The 20,991-nt window shown below is 39.2% G+C and overlaps 1 protein-coding gene across 2 annotated transcripts; it reads right to left on the reverse strand.

Moving 5' to 3' along the window:
* Positions 1–2,718: 2,718 nt before the first annotated feature.
* Positions 2,719–13,586, reverse strand: syt10 (synaptotagmin X). Of its 2 annotated transcripts, none has more exons than XM_061030048.1 (7): positions 13,127–13,586; positions 12,042–12,435; positions 8,193–8,754; positions 6,687–6,807; positions 6,212–6,383; positions 5,885–6,014; positions 2,719–3,154 (listed from the first exon to the last, which is right to left on the reverse strand). In XM_061030048.1, the coding sequence occupies exons 1-7, from the start codon at positions 13,311–13,313 to the stop codon at positions 3,083–3,085; spliced, it is 1,638 nt and encodes a 545-aa protein (XP_060886031.1). In that variant the 5' UTR covers positions 13,314–13,586; the 3' UTR covers positions 2,719–3,082. The 2 variants fall into 2 exon arrangements, with proteins under 2 accessions (XP_060886031.1, XP_060886030.1); XM_061030047.1 differs by having other exon boundaries at positions 13,112–13,586.
* Between the last annotated feature and the right edge of the window lie 7,405 nt (positions 13,587–20,991).

Here is a 20,991-nt window from a genome sequence, read left to right on the forward strand (position 1 = left end):
TGGATCATTAATCCCATTAAAAATGTAGTCAACACTGTTTGTCCTTCACTTTTGTGAAAAGGAAAATATATTCTGATTGTTGACAGCATGTTGAAAAGCTTGCAGACAAAAGGCAATGTCAAGGTTAGCAATGACATGCTGCTAGTATTAATCAGCATACTAAATACACCCAGAAAAGAAACACATGCTGTTACTCTTCAATTTGTATTTATTTAGTTAAAATACATATGAAACAGATACACTAAATAATATTCCAAATGTTACAAAAAGTTATCACAAACTGTACACATCAGGACGGTTCTTGCAGTTGTTCTTGTTCAATATAGATTCAACCAATATACAAACGATTACAGCTCAAAGCTCTAAACTCCTACACATGGAATAGCTTAACAAGGTAGAGTTGGCTTCACTGGGGTCTCCAGTTTGGCTAATTGTTCACAACTATTACAGAACGTGTTTCAATTTCACTCGAGTACAAGGCTGAGCTCTTCAAAATCATCACCAAACAATAGAAATACATTTTTGATGTCTCTATTTCCATGAGTATACGACAGATTCTTAAATGTCACTTTTCAATATATACAAACACTTTCATTGACAGTATATACAAAGGTAAACACAAAGATCAAAATTTTATAATAATAATAATTTTTTTTTTTTTTACAATATCTTTCTATGTATATATTTTTAAGCATAGGGAGACATGCTACCAGTAAAAATATTTCATTTTCATATTTTGGGCAGCGCAGGGGAAAAAGCTTGTTAATGTGCAAGTTAGATAACAGTAGATAGCCATTTTCTATTAGCTATAATGTTTTTTATTAGTTTCTTATTACTCACGTGAAAGATGAAGCTGAGTCCATGTTGTGTTTTAGATGGATTCAAATCAATTTCCTATGACGTCAAATGTACACAACATTTGCTAATATGTAATGTCTTTTATGGATTATAAGTCCCTGAATTTGTAAAGAGTGAGGAGAAGTTGTTGTTCACTAAAGTTTGGCTACATGAGGGCCTGTGTCCACACATTTTCCATACAAAAGCGATGCAGATCGTCGTTTTCAGCGCTCAGCCTCCTGAACGCTAAAATACAGCGTCAGCGTTTTTTTTCGTCGCTGGGCTCACAGCACTCTCAGTTGAAAACAGTTTGACTTTTGAGACTGCTCCGAGGTCGTCAATATCACGTTTCCCTCCCTGACAAATCAAAATGAAGAGGGGGTGGGACTTCTGATATCTTGCTCGTCTTTTTGAGGATACAATTTACAGGTCTAGAGTTGCCGCTTGTACTAGGACACCATTCCTTTACATTTTTTGCATGTTTTCTTGGTGATATATATCGTTAAATGAAAGCAAATATTAAGCACACAGAGCTATCTAAACACACCTAACGGTTATTACCGGGAGATGTGGAAGTTCACTTTTAGCAACCTAGCAACAAAAACAACGCTTTGAGTGCTGCCAGCGCAAAAAACGACGTTAGTGGACACAGGCCCTTAAATTTCTATTACGCCTATATTTTCTGGTTAGTTAGGCTAATTGAGAGTTAGCTAGGCTTTTCCTTATCTAGTTAAGGATGCTACTGATGTCAAGTTTTCCCATTTTTTCATGGCACATTAGGCAGTTAATAGAAAGGGAACAAACTCAAGGGAGCCACTTTCCTCTGTGCAGGCTCAGGGTTGGGAGCTAAAAGCTGTTTTAATGATCAACTAGAGTGCTCAAGGTTTTTAGTCGCCGATGCTAAGGTACCAGACAACCATTATCAATTCATCTCTTCCAGATTGATCAGCAATCAAAAAGACAATTCGTAGAAAAAAAAGTCAAGATAAAACAACACATTGGATAATCCAGCTACTGTAAGACAACAGTTTATGTTAGCATCCAGCCAGTAGGTAAATCTAGCTAGGTAATGGCTGTAAGCTAAAGATACTGTGTGATAGTTTTATGCGTTACACTTGGAAAGGACTCGCTAACTAGCAAACATACTGATTTGTTTTGAAAAATGTACTAGTTTTTGTACTTGTTAGCAAATGCACTGTACGCTAACCAAATGTAACAAAGGACTAGCTCAATTGCTAGCAGTAGCTGTTGTCTAATGGGTTATCAAATATGATGTCTTACTTTGAAAATATGGCCATTTTCTCTATCCATGGTCCATTTTACTTTATTTTTAAAAAATCCATTCCTTACATTTTTGGTATTTAATCAAATTGATTGAAGAAGGAACAACTTCTACAGGCCTGCTGGTCTATATCTATCTATCATCTAAGCTACGATCTAAAATGTTTCTTTAATATTGGCAAATGTATTTATATTTTTAGTAACAACCATTAAAAGACCTTAATACAACCAACGTGTATGGTAGAATGTGGAGCCATAATATTAACCAACGTAAAATTAAAGTTTTTCAAGGGGTTTGACAGACAATTTATTGAAGGACTTTTGACCCCACAAAGTGAGACTGTACTTTATATCTGTACATATTTTAGCTACATGTATCTGCTACAGGTTCTCTAAATCTGAGAGCCCTGATGTCTGCATGTAACAATGGCTGGTTAATAATTACTTTTACACATCTACGACAGTTTCTGCAGCTGAATTTAAAGATATTTAACCAGCCCTTGAGGATACAGTTACCAGCATTCATATCAAACCTGGCTATAAATCAATGATTCAGTGGCTTTTTTTTTGTATCTTGTCAGTTTTCACTTTAACACTGTTCACCCTTTCAAAGTGCTATCTCACTAAAGAGCTTTTGGGGCATATCCTGAGGCAGTGAGGCTTCTTGCAATGAAGCTGTTGCCTGTGTAAATGTTTGGCAAATACAGCTTTTCTGGGAGTCTCAAAGTGAACATATGAAAAACAAACTTTAAAAGACAGTAAGTGCTGTGCATAGCCAGAAGAGTTGGAGTTCAGATGAACGAATTAAAAACAATTTCAATACAGCATTGTTTCTAAAACATATATAAGAAATTAATGAATTTGAACACAACATGCTCACAGGAAACTGGTAGGCACCACAGCTTCATAAAAACTCTAATCTCTTATTTCTTACACAGGTGGGTTTTATCTCTACCTGGGACCATCAAGGCGTCTGTGGAGGTTTGGGCGAAGGGCACGAACCTTGACTCTCAAAGCTTGCTGCTCTTCCCGGCCACTGGAAAGTAAAATATCACAAAATGCAACAAATTATAGAGGCGTCCTTTGGCAAAACACTAAGCAGGTTATTTCTGTAGACCTCAGGATGTACTGTGATCATAGGCTGAAAAACTTGATTGGCTCCACTTGGTCACGAAATCAACTAGTTTCATCGTAGAGTTTAGTTTGGACTTGGCGCCCAAACTTGAGTCACAACTTATACGTAACTGGTGCAACATCGTCACAGAAGCAGAGAAAGGAGATCAAAGTTTTGATTATTTAATCATCTCAAGAAAACGTGCAATTTTCTCCAGATAAGAGTTCATCAACTTTTTGTCATAAACACACAAAAAGTTTCTTTCTCTTATACTTGTGACTAATAGAAATCACTACCCCCATAAAAGCATGCATGGATGGCATCTTGGAAACCTTATATCAGATTTAAGTAGAAGATATTTCCATTGATCAAAACATCAGTACTGTTTAGCTTTGATAGTAAACCTGAAGGCTGGAACCAGGTTTGATCAAATGAAAGCACTCATTTTACAGTACCATATATGATCTTGAGAAAACTGAATGTATTCCAAATGATAAATCATCTCCTTATCTTGAAAAATATCCCTTTTCATTTCTCAGGAAAATTACATAGCTTCACAGAACAAAGTATTGAACTTATCATCTTAAGATGACAGTTTAAAGATCACATTTCTCACTTTGTAGTGGTAGTATTTTTTTTGAGTATGAATCCCATACCCCTGTAGTCTGCTAAAAGGTTTGCTCCTTCTTGGAGCCATGTTGCTGTAGTCAGATTCAAGGCAGGTGGGATGGAGCCTTTAAAACAGTATGGATAACAACTAAGATATGACAAGGACTGATCTTCATCTTCAAATGGCTTTTTTCACTTTGCAAACTCCACAAAGCGATCAAAAAATTGTCTGACACCTTTGCAATCCTACAGCAAGATCTTCTTTTCTGTTTTCTCTAAATTCAACACAGTTAAAAACACAGCTTCCAGTTTTAACCTCACACTGTATTGTACTACACAACAATGTTTTAAGGAGCGCAACAGAGGACAAGGTTTGTGCCTATGATCACAGTTGTTACCAAAGCATATGAAGTAGTTTTACCACTGAAAATGGGTAATCACCTGTGATTTCCTATTCATCAGATGGAAGTAGGTGTGGCAAAAGAGGAAGAAACATTGATGAAATGTAAAATATGAAATTACAATTAAAGGGGGAGACAGTTAGCCTACCAGAAACTGTGGAACTGCCTTAAACTGTTCACATATAGTCCTTATTTTCGGAGTTCTTTTTGACTTTTGTTGCTGTCAACTAAGCTGACATATTCCCTATGAGGAGTCAATCTCATGTGGTGAAAAGGGCTCAATAAACCTTTCTCTATATTATTCTATTATTTTAGAGTAAACTGTGCATGTTATTATGACATTATTGAAATAGCACCTTTGAATGCCCTGGGCTAGCTGTGTCCCCCTCAAAACACCTTTGATTTTTCTGTATTGAGAGCACAAAGTTGAAGTTAATGTTGATGACTTATCTGAGTCCTTGAAAAACAACAGAATGATTTCCTAAAAAAAATACCATATTTTCTGAAATTATGGCCAGAGTTATTGTAGGCACAAGCAAATTAAAGTTTTTCCTAAGTAAAAGCTAAGTGAAAAAAATTAGGGTGAACACATTTTTAGTGTTTGTAACAAAATAAGACATGTCAGCAATGTATGTGTAAGCCATGCTGTATTTTGCAGTAGGTAAATCTGAAGTTTCTTAGAACCAAGTTAACTAAATTTGTAAAGAGATTTCTGCAAATGTTTGCCATTTGTAGCATTTCAGATGTTCCACTACAACATTTTTTTATTTTTAAAAGATAAAGGACGGTTTAATTTGTATAACAAATTAATAACCTAATGGTTACTTACTGGTTACTTACTGGTTACTTAGTGTTTACGTAGTGGTTAGTTAGTGGTTACTTAGTGTTTACGTAGTGGTTAGTTAGTGGTTACTTGGTGGTTACTTAGTGGTTACTTGGTGGTTACTTAGTGTTTACCTAATGGTTACTTAGTTGTTACTTAGTGGTTACTTAATGGTTACCTAATGGTTACTTAGTGGTTACTTAGTGGTTACTTAATGATTACCTAATGGTTACTTAGTGGTTACTTAGTGATTACTTAATGGTTACCTAATGGTTACTTAGTGGTTACTTAGTGGTTACTTAATGGTTACTTAGTGGTTACTTAATGGTTACCTAATGGTTACTTAGTGGTTACTTAATGGTTACTTAGTGGTTATTTAATGGTTACCTAATGGTTACTTAGTGGTTACTTAGTGATTACTTAATGGTTACCTAATGGTTACTTAGTGGTTACTTAATGGTTACTTAGTGGTTACTTAGTGGTTACTTAATGGTTACCTAATGTTTACTTAGTGGTTACCTAGTGGTTACTTAGTGGTCACTTAGTGGTTACTTAATGGTTACTTAATGGTTACCTAATGGTTACTTACTGATTACTTAGTGTTTACATAGTGGTTAGTTAGTGGTTACTTAGTGGTAGTTTGATTTGTGGTATTCTCTTTTTGTTAAAAGCTATTCTTTCTGATGATAGTAAAGAAAGAAAAAATGTAACCTTTAAAAGATGTGAAAATTGGCTTTTTGGCCATTTCTGCGTTCAACACATCTAGAAATTTCTGTAATCATGCTGTCTTTCAGACTGAAAGTAAAAAAGTAGTATTACCTCTCCTAGAGCGTGCCAGTGTGTGATGGGCTTCCGCGGATAAGCCAACATTTCATTCCAGTGATCCCGTCCAAGACCCTCGGCATCTGGCCCGGTGCGACACACGCCTATCACCTCATTATGTCCAACCCTGTTAGTCATATAACACACATTTTTAGCAACATTAAGCCTAAAACGCAAAAATCATGACTGAGCAGAAAATGAATACATTTTTACTACTGTTAAGAAAGACCTTCATTCTAAAACTTAAAAGCAGTCTAATTTTTTTAGAGATGCATTCGCTCTATCCTTAGATCATACAGAAGCTATATGTTAGCTCATACTCACCGATCATAATCCATCACCATGATGGACAGACTGACTTGTTCCACGTTCTCTGGGGGGATGTCAAAGATGATGGCCTCGTTGTATACTGGATTAAGTGTGCTTTTCTTGGTTGTCGTTTTCCGCTTTTTCAGTCTTCGTCCATCACATATCAGGTAAACCTTCACATAAGGATCTGGGAGACATGTTTACAGTCATTTAACAATCTAAATATAGATTGAAATTATAGTAAAATGGGATGATATCAACAAAATCGAAAACTCAAAATGTAAAGAAAATGTTCTATTCTTTAAGTACACCCAAGACAGGTATTTCCCTTTTCTGACGCGGGCTTATACTTTTGCACTCATTGGCCTTTCTGTGTCTTCTCCCTATATCCATTCTAAGTGACCACCTGCTGTCTCTTTTCAGTTCAGTTTGATTCATGGATCAGCTTGGGGTTTTTATGTGAGCCACATCTCATTTGCTGTCAGGTTACCTGAAGAGCCTGTGATGTCCATGGCTTTGAGATTTCTGCATTTGATGACTGTTAGGGTCATTCTCCCTGCTGTGGGGAGGTAGCACAACGAGTACATGATCTCTCCCAGGTCAACACTCTCCTAGAGGACAAAATAAGAAGCAAAACATGTATTGTACATGGTAAATTATGTGACCATATAAAGTACTGGTAGGCAAAAGGTCTCGGTTAATAGCATAAAATTGCAGGCTATATTGCCAATTCAAGGTGGGATATTGCAACCTCTGTAATGTCTCCCATTCAATGTAAATGTAACAGAGGTTGTTATGGTGGGACCATGGTTATCTTCAAGATCTTATTGTTGTAATTATTAAGTTTAATGAGGAAGATAAAAAGGTTTATGAAGTAATATCAAAAATGATCACAAAAGAAGAGCACCAGCCGAAAAACTTCTTGCCGAGAAAGTTAGAATACTTTGGGTTGGCTAAAAAACTGAGGGTAGGTAAGGAGAAGATTATGTTCTGGCAGTAAGATGAAACATTATATCTTTTTCCACTTAAATCAGCAATGGGATTAACCACCTCTGCCCACAAACATTTGGAGAAGCTACAGATACCATAAAGCTATCTCCCACACACACACATAATTTAAGAGTGACACAGCCAATACCTTAAACTTAAGTATAAGTCCACAAAGTAACAGAAACTACCCTCAGGTGTGCCGGCACAGGAAGTAAATTCCAGGCTAATCTATGGCCTACAGTTAAGACTAGGTTGGTTTTATCTACATGCTATAATACACAAGTCTTAGGCATGGCTCAGATGAAAGTCTGCTGACTGATATAACTGCTTAAAAAAGCAAAACTGACTCTTTCAATTGACATGTCATTTAAATGCTCTAACGCTAACCATCAGTATATCAATAGCAATAGCTACAGAGAAAAGTTGCAAGTGCTTAAAAATGTCCTGTATGGCAATTTTACAAAATCCATCTTAAACATCCTGATTGTGAATCTTCATTGATAGCCAATTGCTTGATATGTATGCCACTCACTAATGAAGCCAATGCCTTTAAGTAAGACATTAAAAGTGTAGGGTTAGGGTTAAAGCACCAGATCTTTTAGAGAAACAGTTCAATTAAGGATAAACTATCTTCAATATGCTGCAACTGAACACCTTGTTTGTGTTGATATTCAAATTTGAAAGAATATTGCTGCCGACAAAAATAAAAAAATAGCACAAAACTTTGTGTGCCAGTGCTATATTTACTACTCAAGAATACCAAAGAGTTTCTGGAAAATATGTGTGGGTGTTTGGCTGATGAAATGCCTTTGAGTTATTTAATTAATTTCACCTGCCACTGTTACAGAACATTGTTGATACATTCAGACTCCTAGAAGAGATTAAGTGTTATACTAGATGTTGTGAAAATACTGAAGCAGTTCATATTCACAGTGTGTTTTCCTGAATAAGGGTCTGGCTCATCAGTGTAAGGATTTGGCATTGGTAAGTTTGAAAGCCAACTCACCGTAGTTGCTGCATGAATATCCTTCCAAACCACTGCCTCCCTGGAAAGATCTGAGAGTTCAAAGAGGTTGTCCACCACCACCTCACCAATCATATCGTGGCTGGTGAAGCGGTCAAAGTCATAGACACTGAAGTGCAGCTTGCGGTTGCAAACCTCATCATACGCCACGGGGAAACAGAAAGCCTCATCAAACGTGGGGTTCAGATTCTTGCGATGGACTCGTGTCTGGAACTTCTTCTTCCTCTCTGGTAACAGGTAGATCTTCACGTACGGGTCGGAGGTGCCCGTGAAGTCTTTGGCAGGTAGGTCCAAGGCCTTAAGGATTCTTACTACCAATGATTGTTCCTCATAGTCGTACTGCAGTGAGAAGCTGAGCTTCCCACAAGTCTCTACAGGCTCTTTTTCCTCACCCTCTGAGTCCACAGATTTCTGCTTGTAGAGTTCTGGTTTTATTCTTCCAATGCTCACTGTTGAAGATTGCCGAAGAGGTACTGTGTCCATGCTGAAGTCAAAGCTGTTGACATTCATCTGACGAGGCAGGTGGCGCCGGAATGAATTGTGTCTGTTGAAAAGGGAAAAAGGCATTGAGTATACAGTATGTCTTCAGTGTCGGAGTTATTTGCATGATTGGCTTTCTTCAGGAGAATGCAAGAGTTAATATCGGCACTCATGGAACTTGTTTTGACAAAGCTTGAAAAGTGGTCTTTGGTTGGTCTTAAGACTTACAGTAGGCATGTGAGAGGCATAAACACCCACTGATATTCATCTGATGTACTATAGCTAAGTGGTGATTTTAATTATGATGATGACAATTTTTATGATGCGTTTGTTGCTGATAAGAACACTCAAGAGCCGCTGTCAATGTTGTTGATGATGATATATTAACTTTACTTTAAAAAAAAAAGAAGCTTTGCACCTGTCAGCACCCATGTGTGATCAGACTTAGTTGTTCGTTTGCACTTACTGATGTTATTTCCTCCTCTCTAGATCCTTGCATGTGTTGTACTTGCTCTCTGATGGACAAAAGCGTCTGCTAAATGAATTGTAAAATAGTAGACAACACTTTCATAGAAAGACTCTTAGACTTATAATGTCCTTTATGCATGTTTGTATTTAATACATGGACATGTTTCCATGACCATGCCAATGACTTGATATGCATATGTTGTCCTTTTCAGCCTGGTGAATGGGCTGATTGTGCCCAAAATCAAGACCCAAGGCCAAGTAAAGGTGACACTCTTTACCCTCAATTCATCCGTCTTCTCCTTCTTGCTGAACAACCACCTGCTGTGCACCTGATAAACTGAAGCAAAGGCCTCAAGTGTAGCTTCCACTAAGGGTCAATCCAAAATTGCACTTTCAAATCATTTCTCAAAGGCTTTTCTTTCAATGTCCTTCATGCAATGTGGTAATAGCAGCAAATGTTCACAATGACCTTGCCAATCAGTCTAGTAAATGTGCTGAAGGTGTCTAAAATCAAGACGAAAAGATTGAGAGATGCAGACAACTCATGTTGACATTCTTTACCGTCTATTCATCATACTTCTCTTTCTTCCCGTATCCTTGATCTTAATTTAGTTTCAACAACCTTAATGTCGTAGAAAACCCAAGGACCCCATGTCCGATTTGATGCAAGTAGCCCTTGGCCACTTCCATTTTTTGAAAGTAGCTCTCAGATGAAGAAAGGTTGGAGACCCCTGATCTAGATGAACACAGGTGGTTTAACTCTGAAAGGATTCCCAGACAATACATGGGACAATAAAAGACACAAGTGGCCAAACAACCATTTTTTTCTTCTTTTTTTTTTCACCAATGAATGTGTTGTTGTTTCTGTGGGAAAAATGAAAATCCATCTCCAGCATTCAGTTTTGAGCCCCATAACAGATTACCTGAATGCTGCAAATTTCTGTGAAGTTGACATCTTTCTAGAAAACCAATGCCAAGCCAATCTTGTCTCCTAGCAACTGGCCCTCCTCCTTCTTGACAGTAGGACAATCACAGCCATCTGACAGCCATGGAACAAATTATATGCCACGGGAAGCCGGGCTGGAAATTAAATACCAGACTCATGTATCGTAAACAGCATAAAAAGCTGCATGTTGTCCAAGAGCCAGTGCAATCTTAAGGGAGAAGGTAAAAATGCTTTATCTCCAACACGGCACATTGAACACGACCTGTCAACTGAATATGAGAAACTAATTACTTTGTTTTGTTGACTTCTTCAAGCCTCTAATTCCCCTTTAAAGCATTACATACACTAAATCCACTAGGGATTACAACAAACAAACTACTAACACTGGAGATAAACCCCCCGATATTATTGCTTTCTTTTTCAGTGTTTGAGAATGTCACCATGAATACAGGGGTAAAGGTAATTTAGTTCAGGGACAAGTTCTTCTGTCTTCTCCTTACTCCTAAAATCTTGAATTTGAAAAAACGAATAAATAAATTGTCAAAAAGGCTAAGTAGACAAATAAAATCATGCAAGAAGTTTTTCTTATCGCCTAAAAATTGTACAAGCTGAAACTGTCAGCAGATTAGATTACTGAAAAATGTTTACAGCTCTTTTGATTATTAGTTTAGCCATATTGTGTCTGGTGCCACAAATGTGCTGGTTCCATCCTCTGACATGGGAACATTTTCAGCTTTAACTAGTCTTACATAGTGGTAAACCAAATATAGAGCATGGCTTTTGGACATTTTTAAAGCAAATATGACACAGTTTTTGGACATTTTAGACCCTGTTTGATACATTGATACTTCAAATAATCAGTAGCTGCACCTAAACCACTTGCTTAATTAGCCTTGTGTTAATAGAGTCTGTTGGAAAATGTTAGAAAGACCAATATTCCTTTGAACATTTCAGTACTGCTGGTAAAGGTTAAAAAAAAAAGACATTGCCGATATTTTTCTGACTTTATTAACCTTTTCTATTTTGTTGGTGGTTTATTAAGCAAGGGTGTGCTTGGCTTGCTCTTAATATCCCCAAAACAGAATTAATTTGCATGTTTTTTTGTTTTGGTAGTTTTTTCATCCAGAGAGGGAACAATCATAAAATCATTTTTTTTTTTAAATCCTCTCAAAGGAGTAGGCGTAATGGTTTAGACGGTAGGCGTTGTAGTCTTTAACCTTGCCATTCTCTCGCCCTGGTAGGTGTGTTATTTATGAAGATATTTCTCTTCATAAGATTTAATTAATGGGCTACATTATACCAAGGCAATTGTCAATAACATTTCCCTCTGAGAAAGTGAGCACAGCTGCCTGGCGTGCCTCGCTAGAAAGTAACCACCCAACATGACAGCTCCGACCCAGCAGCACTGCTAATTATGGACGTTGTAGTTTAAACATAGTGCTCGAAAACAAAGAGAAGCAAGAGCTGGTTTGTTAATTACTAGGGTGGCATCCCCTTTGTAACCATAGCAGCTTGACTCACGCGTACAGAAGATTATAGGGATCAAACTGAGGCGAGAAGATATACTGCTGCCCTTGCTGATGAGCCTTTGTGTGTGTGTGGGGGGGGGGGGGGGGGGGGGGTGAGCTTGTTCTGTTCAGACAATGGAAGCAACACACTGTTCAACATTTGTGACTGCGTTTCAAGGTCAGCAGCCAGTCTGTGATGCTTTGCATGACACGTGCCAAACCACCTCAGGGACATTGGCAACTCTGTCACGATCTGCCAGTACGCCATTCTCATTGTAAGGGCATCAGTAGTGTGTGTGGGGATGAAACAAACCAAAGTGGGTTCAAAAACAGCTACCATTGTGCTGTAAATGTAAGTACAGGGATGTAGGATTAGCTTGTGGTCAATTGTAATGCCCTTTCTAAAGGGAGGGGGTTCATGTGGGGTACCTGGAGGAGGACGTGGGCTCTGTGGTCTGCCTCTGGATCTTCGCCTGTTGGCTCAGCTTCTCCCTCAGGGCTGTTTGCACCTCCGCTGGGATGTCTGGAGACGTCTGGCTGATCTTCATGGCCGCCTCCAGGAGCTTTACAGAGCTCCGCCCATTCATCTTCACCTCCAGCGGGTACTTCCTCTCAGCCTCCAGCGCTTTACACTCGTTAGCCGGAGGGGAGTTTGGCTGTGGGGCCTCGGGGAAACCCACGCGGAGGCCATTTTCAGCGTGGGTTGTCAGAGTCTTGCTCCTCCAGAGGGGCCAGCACAGCTTCCAAAAGACAAAGAGAGATACTACCAACAGGGCGAGGCCACAGAAACCCACGACCACAGCAAGCAGACTAATAGAGATGTCTACATGTAACCATGGAGGAGGAGGGACCCATAGAGGTGGACAGAGACAGAGAAAAAAAAAAAGAAAAGGAGAAGCAAGCAAAGGGAAAAATGTGACGGACAAACATGCAAGGGAGAAAGAGAAAAGAGGAGAAAAGGCAGGCTGTAAGAAAGAAGGGGCAGCATACGCACCTGTTTGATAAAGCAGGACAGTATAAAGTCAAATTAAACCTCAGCATCAAGAGAATTACATGACTTAGGAGGAAAACATGCATTTGGTCTCCCTCCTGCTGATGCTTTTTGCTTTTCTAAGCGATTTTTTAAGTTGTTAGTTTGGACTGACTGTGCAAGTATTGTTTAAAATGTGGAAATCAAACTAACACTGAATAGATTCCCCGGATTTCAAAGTGAAAAAAGAAAGAGAGACGAGAGAGAGGCATAGTTCTAATTCTCACTTATATAGCCTCAGTCTGTTATCCACCTGTTGCTGCTTCATCCTGAGCTGCAGCAAGATGCGTAACAGGTAGAGAAACACTTTCACATCAGCCCAAACAAACAAAATAAACGACGCTGATAAAGTTTGAATTTTTTTTTCTTGTTGCAATAATAAGCCTATTTATTGTTTTCAATTAAACAAACACAAGTGATTCATTTAGTTGCATTCAGGAAATGAAAAAAATAACTTTGTTCTATTTACCTGCGTGTCCTTTACCTGGTATGGTGCTCTCCAGTGGAAATATATCCGCACATTTCTCCCGGTCTACGTGTCCCGTGAGACAAAGTTCCGAAATGATATGGAGAGCCCTTTGGCACAAGGTGATGCTGTCATCCGTCCGGACACTCATGTCTCTCCTGTTAAGCCATTGCACGCCGGAAGAGCCAGGCGGTCGGTGGTTCATTTGTGCAGCTGTTTTATGAGCCGCAGAGTGCAGCCTTTCCGCGGGAGACAGCAGGGAAGCGCGCTGCGTCCTGATCCATATCCAGCGCACAACGAGGGGACGACTGGCCAGACGCGCGCGCTGCGGTTGAATAACAGGCTGCAGGCTGCGGGAGTCCAACCCTCGATACGTCCAATGGCAATGCGCATCGGGTTGAAAGTGTGAACTGTCGGTCGGTGGCAGTAACGGGATTACTTTTTCTAGTAACGATCAGAGAGTTATCCGTGTATGTCCCCGCCTCTCGCTCCACACATGCTGCTTTATTGACTCCAGTCCTCCCAACCCTCAACAGGTCTTTTCTCCCCTGAGACCCTGAAGAGTATGCAAGGTGAAATATATTATACTTCCTACCATCTATTATCTGGTATATCTGAAAATTAAAAAACGCATCATGAACTATGTTTTCTTTGCCATCATCACAAAAACTGATTTACACTGTCTGTCCATATATTTGTTTGTATGTTTCCTTCCAAGTCTTCATCCAACTCCTTCTCAGATAAATGGTAGACCATGTTTTTTTTTTTAACATGTATTTTTGGGCATTTTGTGCCTTTATTGGAGAGATAGAACAGTGGATAGAGTTGGTAAATCAGGGAGAAAGAGAGCAGGGAATGACATGCGGGAAAGGAGCCACAGGTGGGATTCGAACCTGGGCCGCCCGCTTGGAGGAGCAAAGCCTCCATACATGGGGCGCGCGCACTAACCACTGCTCCACCAGCGCCCCAGAACATTTTTTTAATCATTTCCTTTTTAAACTGTTGATTCAAATGTTCTCTCATTCCCCCGTTGTAGTTCAACACTCACCATCACTTCACAAATAAAATGTATGCTCAGAAAACCTCCAGCAGGTTGTCTGCAACTCAGACATTATGTGTAATAACTCTTATCAAGTAGAATCAACAGGTCGATGTGGTGTAACTTAAAGTCAGATGCCACAGAAACATTTAGTGACATATTCTGCAGTCTGTGCATGGAAAACACATTTTATTTTTTATTTTTTTGCAGACAGCACGTTGTCTACTCCATGGGCGGTTCTAGGCAGGGGCCAACAAGTGCCCCTGTAACACTGAGCTTGGTCCCCCAGTGGCCACCCCTCCAAAATGAAGAGCCCCCCCCCCCCAATAACTCAACAACCAGACTCACAATCTAGTATTAAACACTGTTACTGAAACAAATATAAATCATGCTATTTTATGTTCTGGTATTTTATGATGTGCGCTATTGTTTGGCATAATATATTTTTTAAAGCGATCATCTTTGTCTATTTTCCCACTGGGTTTAATGTTCCCCTCTGACAAAACAACGGGCCCCAGTTTGGCCCCCTCAGTAAAAGTGGTCTAGAACCGCCACTGGTCTACTCTCTTACTTGGCTAACGGTTATTTTTTCAAAAAATTGACATCACACAACCTAAGAGACTTGTATGAACAACGCTTGACTAACCACCGTCTCTCTTCTGATGTTGATATCAGTTTGAACTTTAAAAGTACTCGCAGGGTTTTTTTTTAGAGAAATAAATGTGAAAGTTGTTTTTGTCCACTGATGAACATTATCATCAAGACACCAAAAGAGAGTCATTCTTTCAAGTAATACTTTAATGTGTTGAAACGAAGAGTCATTTGTCACTGCATCCTCAACCACAGAACATATGAATTTAGAAATATTTATATATATAAGCCAAGGCTTTTAAACACAATACATAAAGCAGTGGGGAGTCAGTCAAAATGTTGAAGTGTCTCTCATCCCTGTCACGACATTGTTGCTTCCACTGCAGGAGCACTTCTGTTTTCAGTCTGTTTTGCACCGGCTATTTCTCTTATTTACCTTACACTCTGTGCCAGTGGGGGGCACACAACCGTAGCCAAGGGAAACTGAAAATTGTGGTTACCAAAGAGAGTACAACAATAGCTGCCATGAAAGAGAGGCAAACACAGCTGAGGATGATTTAGAATTTTTTTTAAAAAAGGAAATAAAGGAAATGAACCAAAAAAAGCACCCCGAAAAAAACATATTTTAATCATAACATCCATGCAATGATCATGTCCTATAATGTTTATAGTAGTGGTATCTCTACCACTGTGGATAATACTCACAATGTCAGAAAATTAAAATGCTGATAGACTTCGGAGATACAGTGTCACACTAATTTCTCACTTTAGAAACTGATGGGAATCTTCATATTTGCGTTATTGTATCACCCTGGATGGATATGAGTTTATTCACGTTTTTGCATTGACATGTACTTGAGCTGGTAAAGATGGAAGATTGGTGATAGAGCTTTGCTCTCGAATAATATCAGAAGGAAGTCACACATAAACACAAAATAATTGGCAGTTTTCTTAAAATAATGGATTCAAGATGATAAATTGATTTTTAAATTTGTAGGTTTGGGTTATCTCCAAAATCAGTGCTACAGGCTCATGAAATTGCAATAGACCATTGTTTCTGTTGCAATTGAGGATACCAGATGGTTCAAACAACACATCTTTCCAAGTACACAGTTAAAGTCATTGCCAATGTCCACTCTCCCTTTATTTAGAGATTTTCATCCTCTGTTAAAATAATATTCCCAGTCCCCAATAAGAGCGACGTGTCTAAAGATTTTAAACATAAAGCCCCATTCTGTCTTCATTTATGAAGACAAAACCAGAAGCTGTTTGGAAGACCTCCAGAATTGGGAATTAAGCAACAGAAGGGCAGAATAATTAACTGCTGGAATGAGCAGGAGTTGGCTAAGCAGCCTCAATTCAATATCATGAAATTGATACGAGGCACATATGCCCACAGCCTGCAGTTTGGCTGCTCTATGGAATATAATGCAATTACTTAACTGCACAAGTGTTGTCTAGGACACAGAGGGACGATTAAACCATCTGAAGGGAGGCTTCCTGTTGCATTTTGCAGTAACTTCAGTGTCCATACCAACCTTTTGTCAACCATCTTTATATTTTACCTAATTTAACATATTCACACTGAGGCCATGTTCCCCTGACATTATGTCCAGGATAAGAAGCAATGAATGCTGGTTTAATGATGATCACTCGGTATGCCTGCAGGTTGAAAAAAAGGCAGATTTATTGTATTACTCCAACTTAAAGTGGACTTTTGAAATGTATGTAGAACTGGTAATCCGACAGAAATCACACGAAGTCGAAATTTCCGGGAGTCGGACAAACACACCTAGATAATGGGAATGAGGTTCGATTTACTCGCCTCAATACGGCTCCAAACTGGACGAGGCGTTCTGTGCATGTTTCATACAGTTTCTGTTTTGAGTTGAAAAGCATGAATGCGTAGCAGAAGTCGCGTTGTCGTCTGCCCTCGGATATCACCATAAGCTAGAGGGATGGTGTGCATGGCGTTAAGAGTATGTACGAAATGTACATAGCTGTAAAGATGTCCATGCTTCCAATGTGACATACAACCAGTTTTCCGCTTGTTAACCTTTGGCTAGTTAACATCATTCTGTATTTACTCTGTTCCCAACCAATCCTGTAACTCAATCAAATGGTGATGACAATTAAATAACATTCTCTGTGGTTAAGCTAATGGGAAGACAAGAGTTTGTTTAACCTTGAAATATAGCCCAACCTTCCTTCAGATATTACCTTTTGTTAGATGAAAACATTGGCTATACGACTCCCTGTCTAATCTTGTAACATTATCAAATGGTGGTGTTAACTTGGAAGCACTTGAGTGCTACCATTAACAGTTGTCAAACAGAAGCTAATGGCTAAATAAAACGTTGGTTAACTGTGAAATATAGCCCCATGCCCCACAGATATTTCAATAGCCATTGTTTTTTCAGTTGTTCATAGACGTCGTGCAGTGGTAACATTTGTTGGAGAAACAAAATAATTATGACTTACCACCTGGAACACAGCAGTACAACATTATCACAGCACTTAATCCCCACAGAGGAAAACGGCCACCTTGCGAACACTGTGATTTGCCTTGCCCTTAGAAAGTTTATTCCCATTACCAATTCTCCTGGACGATAATCCAAAATGGAACTGTCTCCAAGACAACAGTACACATAATGTCAGTAAACTGTCTGGGACATGCCGAGGTAATAAGCCTTGTTTATGTCTACAGCAGCACAGTGGACTGAAATAAAAAAAAAAAAGCATTTGCTCAGCTGCTGAGACTTCGGATAACTATAGGAAAATCAACTCCACTCTGCAAAGCTTTTTAAATGGCAGTTATAGGTTACTAATTGGAGTGCTGAAAGGAATCAGTGCCAGATGATGAAAGGTTATTTTGTGATTATGCTAATGCTAACTTGTAAACACAAGAGTAATCACTGCCCACATTGTCTGTACGGCTTGCGTTGTTATTTTTCTCTCAGACACAACAAGGAAAGAAGCAAAACCTCCTATAAAGACTGATTTACATTGTAATAGTGTCTGACTTGTAGTGTTGTAAAAAAAAATGTTCAGAGGCTTGACTTTTTTTTGTCTATTTGGAAGTGAAATTGATTTGATATTCTCCATGACCCTCCTTTTAATACCTATACTAATCTGTAGAATCCGCCCGAAAGATAAACACAACAGAACTCAAACTAAACTTGAACTGTATTTTACACTCTGTTGATTCCTGAAGAGAGAAACTTGTCTGTTTTGTGAGTGGACCTGTTGCGAAAAGGTTACATCTCTACCTGTAAACAATGGTTTTGTTTCTTTCCGTCGGGTTGGGGGCAAAAAGAGGCTGAGAATGTCAAATAATAACATTTGAAATGTCAGTGGATCGGCCACCGAGGCATCAGTGTGAACATTTTTATATATCTGACTGAGGGCACAAAATGCACTTTAAGGAAAGCAAAAAAAACTCAGTGGGCGTTTCTCCAAGTGATAACAAGCCGAAAAAATAAGAAAAGAGATATTGTTTGGCTTAAAGCAGTATGACCTCATCAAGATGTGGTTTATCTAACCTCAAATTAAACAGAAGGCTGTTAATCATCTCCAGTGTTTTTCATGTTGTAATGCTATTCCAGTAAAAGCAGGCGTCCAAGGAGCCTTGTGGCGACAGACATGCTTTAAGAAGATGCTCTGTTACATTGGCTGACATTAAGGGAGCCTGCCAGTGAGAGATGATTTAATCATTAACATTCATGAGTGGCAACATGGGTGGCTTCCAGCACGCTGCGCTGCTGCCTGACACTAACACAGCCAGCACAACACAGAAACGACAGCCGTAATTGATTATTTGGGATATGGTGAGAAAATCATCAGAAATCGAAATGCATCGGCACAACTTCGAGAAGGGAGCCAGTAATGTAAAAAAAAAAAAAAAAAAAAAAACTTATTGTGAAGGAAAAAATATAATACAGAAAACAACAAGGTTACACAACATGGAGCTGGATACATTCAGTCTCGTGGTTGTTTGTGAATCAGAAGCTTCCTCCGTGGCTGAAATAATATAGCCAATATTGCCAATAGATGTAGTTCCTTGAGTGGCCACTAGAGGCTGGTTTTAATAGTGAGTCATTCTCCATTAGGCCCCTCAGTATAAAGCCCGTTTGAATAGCGGAATTAAACTTCTCTACAGCAAAAAAAAAAAAAAAAAAGTTCTGCTAACAATTATGCCAAACTGGATGGATGACACGTTGGTGCTGATAGCCGATCTACTCTTATTCACCGAGCAAATTCAGTCACTGAACTTGACCGCTCGACTGAGTTTACATTGTTGGTGCATTTCCACAACTGTCTGACGAATAATATTGCTTGCTGTGTGATGTATTGTATAGAAGCCCTAAACAGACATGCGTCAGTACATTTCATTAAAATCCAACCCCTCCTCTGCAGCGCAGTTTTCTTTTCCAACTATGGTCACTTCAGGCTCCATGAAGACCAACATGCCAACTCCCAAAACTCAGAACTTTGGATAAGGAGTCGACGCTCCAATAAGTGTCATCCCGGCCCCTTTGTCTAATTCATACAGCCTAGAGTTTCTACGAGTTGGCCTAGTGGAGTGTTTTTGTTTGCAGAAACTCTTTTCTTTGCTCCCTCTTGTCAACCACCAAGGAGCTATGTGTGAGGCGGGATCAATTTGTTCCTAAACACTTTAATGACACCCTGACTGCCCCCACATCACTCTCCTTAAAAAGATCATTTAGTGTTAATTATTCTCACGACGCTTGTCGCAGCTGAGGCTGGGGTTTGTTGGCTGCGAGCGCCATTTGGCTGATGAAAAGCTGCAGCAACGCGACGGAGATTATTTTCTTGTGTTTTTTAATATACTTTTCAAAATAAGAGGACGCTGAGCTGTTCAGTCTCAAGCAATAGTGGAAGCATTGAATTAAAGTACAGAGCTGTTACTTTGTCCTTCTTCTGAGCATTCTCAAGGATGGCAACACTTTATCTTACTTACTTTCAGGGACCAGATAACCTAGCTCCTGTTTCCTTTTTTGCCTCAGCTCAACTGTAACATTTTTTTTTTTCCTTTTTGGTCGATCTGAAAAACTGATCCGATCTGTGATAAAAATCTGTGATCCAATCCGAACTAAGGGATTTGTGATGAGTGACACCACTCATGTTCAATACTTAACTCTGTTTTTTCTTTGTCCAAACTCTTTAGGGAAATATTCATCTCTTTAGCTGCTAAAGTGCTCCTCTGTGTTCAACAGCTAGTTTCACATTATAAATGATTTTCCCTGCTTTTACGTCGTGTCAGGTTCTGCTAAATGGCGTTTTAAGGATTTTCTTTGTTAAACTGCTGCCTGCTGCGGCGGCTGTAATGACATTATGAGAGCAATGAGAGTGAACCCAAAGAGTAAAACTGTGGGCCAGACAGCTTAACAGTGAGCTGAGACTTGCTTTAAAGCTGCATCAAGCTGAGAGGAGCTGCAGATTAAGGTGGAAAATGTCCGTATGCTACTCACTGTAGGGACCGTTTTTACATCGCCAAATGGTTTTCATGGTGACATTTGATGCATTTTAACATCAGTGTACTGGTTATATCTCCTCAGAGCTTACATCTTTTATAAACGATAGAACACATGATGCCAAACTGATACATCCGGCGATTTTCGCTGCAATGTATTTGACTGTTTCCTGTAAAAGCAGACCATGTGATTTGCGGTTAACCAGTTAAAAAGACATCTTTCATTCCCCTGGTGGACCCCGCTCTGATTTAATCACTGATTTCCTAATGCCTCTGTGGTTTAATTAGACCATTTAAAGGTTAACTGCCAGGCCACTGCGCCCACATCCACAACGGTCAGACATCTTTCAACGCCTTGCTCTCCCTCTGCACCACAACCATCAGCAACACGTGTGACTGAGGAGAAATAGATACGGTGATTATTTCTCCCAGTTTACCTCTGTATCAATATTGACAATTACCCTGAATACGTTCACTCCATGTGGCCGGCGCACAGAGACGCCTACAGAGTCATTTGTCACAGCAGGTCTTTGTGAAGACACCTGAATGTAATTAATTTTCTTCAGCTTAAATAACTTTTCTTTGAAGTAAAGGTAGTTTTCTTTTTGAATCAGTCATTAAATAATACCAAAAGGTTTTTGCAGCGCTCTGTCTTTGATATCAGAGACTACTCCTTGTGATGCCTGTGTACTTTACTTTGCATATATTGTCGAAGTGAGGTTGTTTGACGTTTAGCTGATTAATGAGAGTTGTCCCTTA

Source organism: Labrus mixtus, chromosome 22, assembly GCF_963584025.1.
Source record: "Labrus mixtus chromosome 22, fLabMix1.1, whole genome shotgun sequence".
NCBI lineage: Eukaryota > Metazoa > Chordata > Actinopteri > Labriformes > Labridae > Labrus > Labrus mixtus.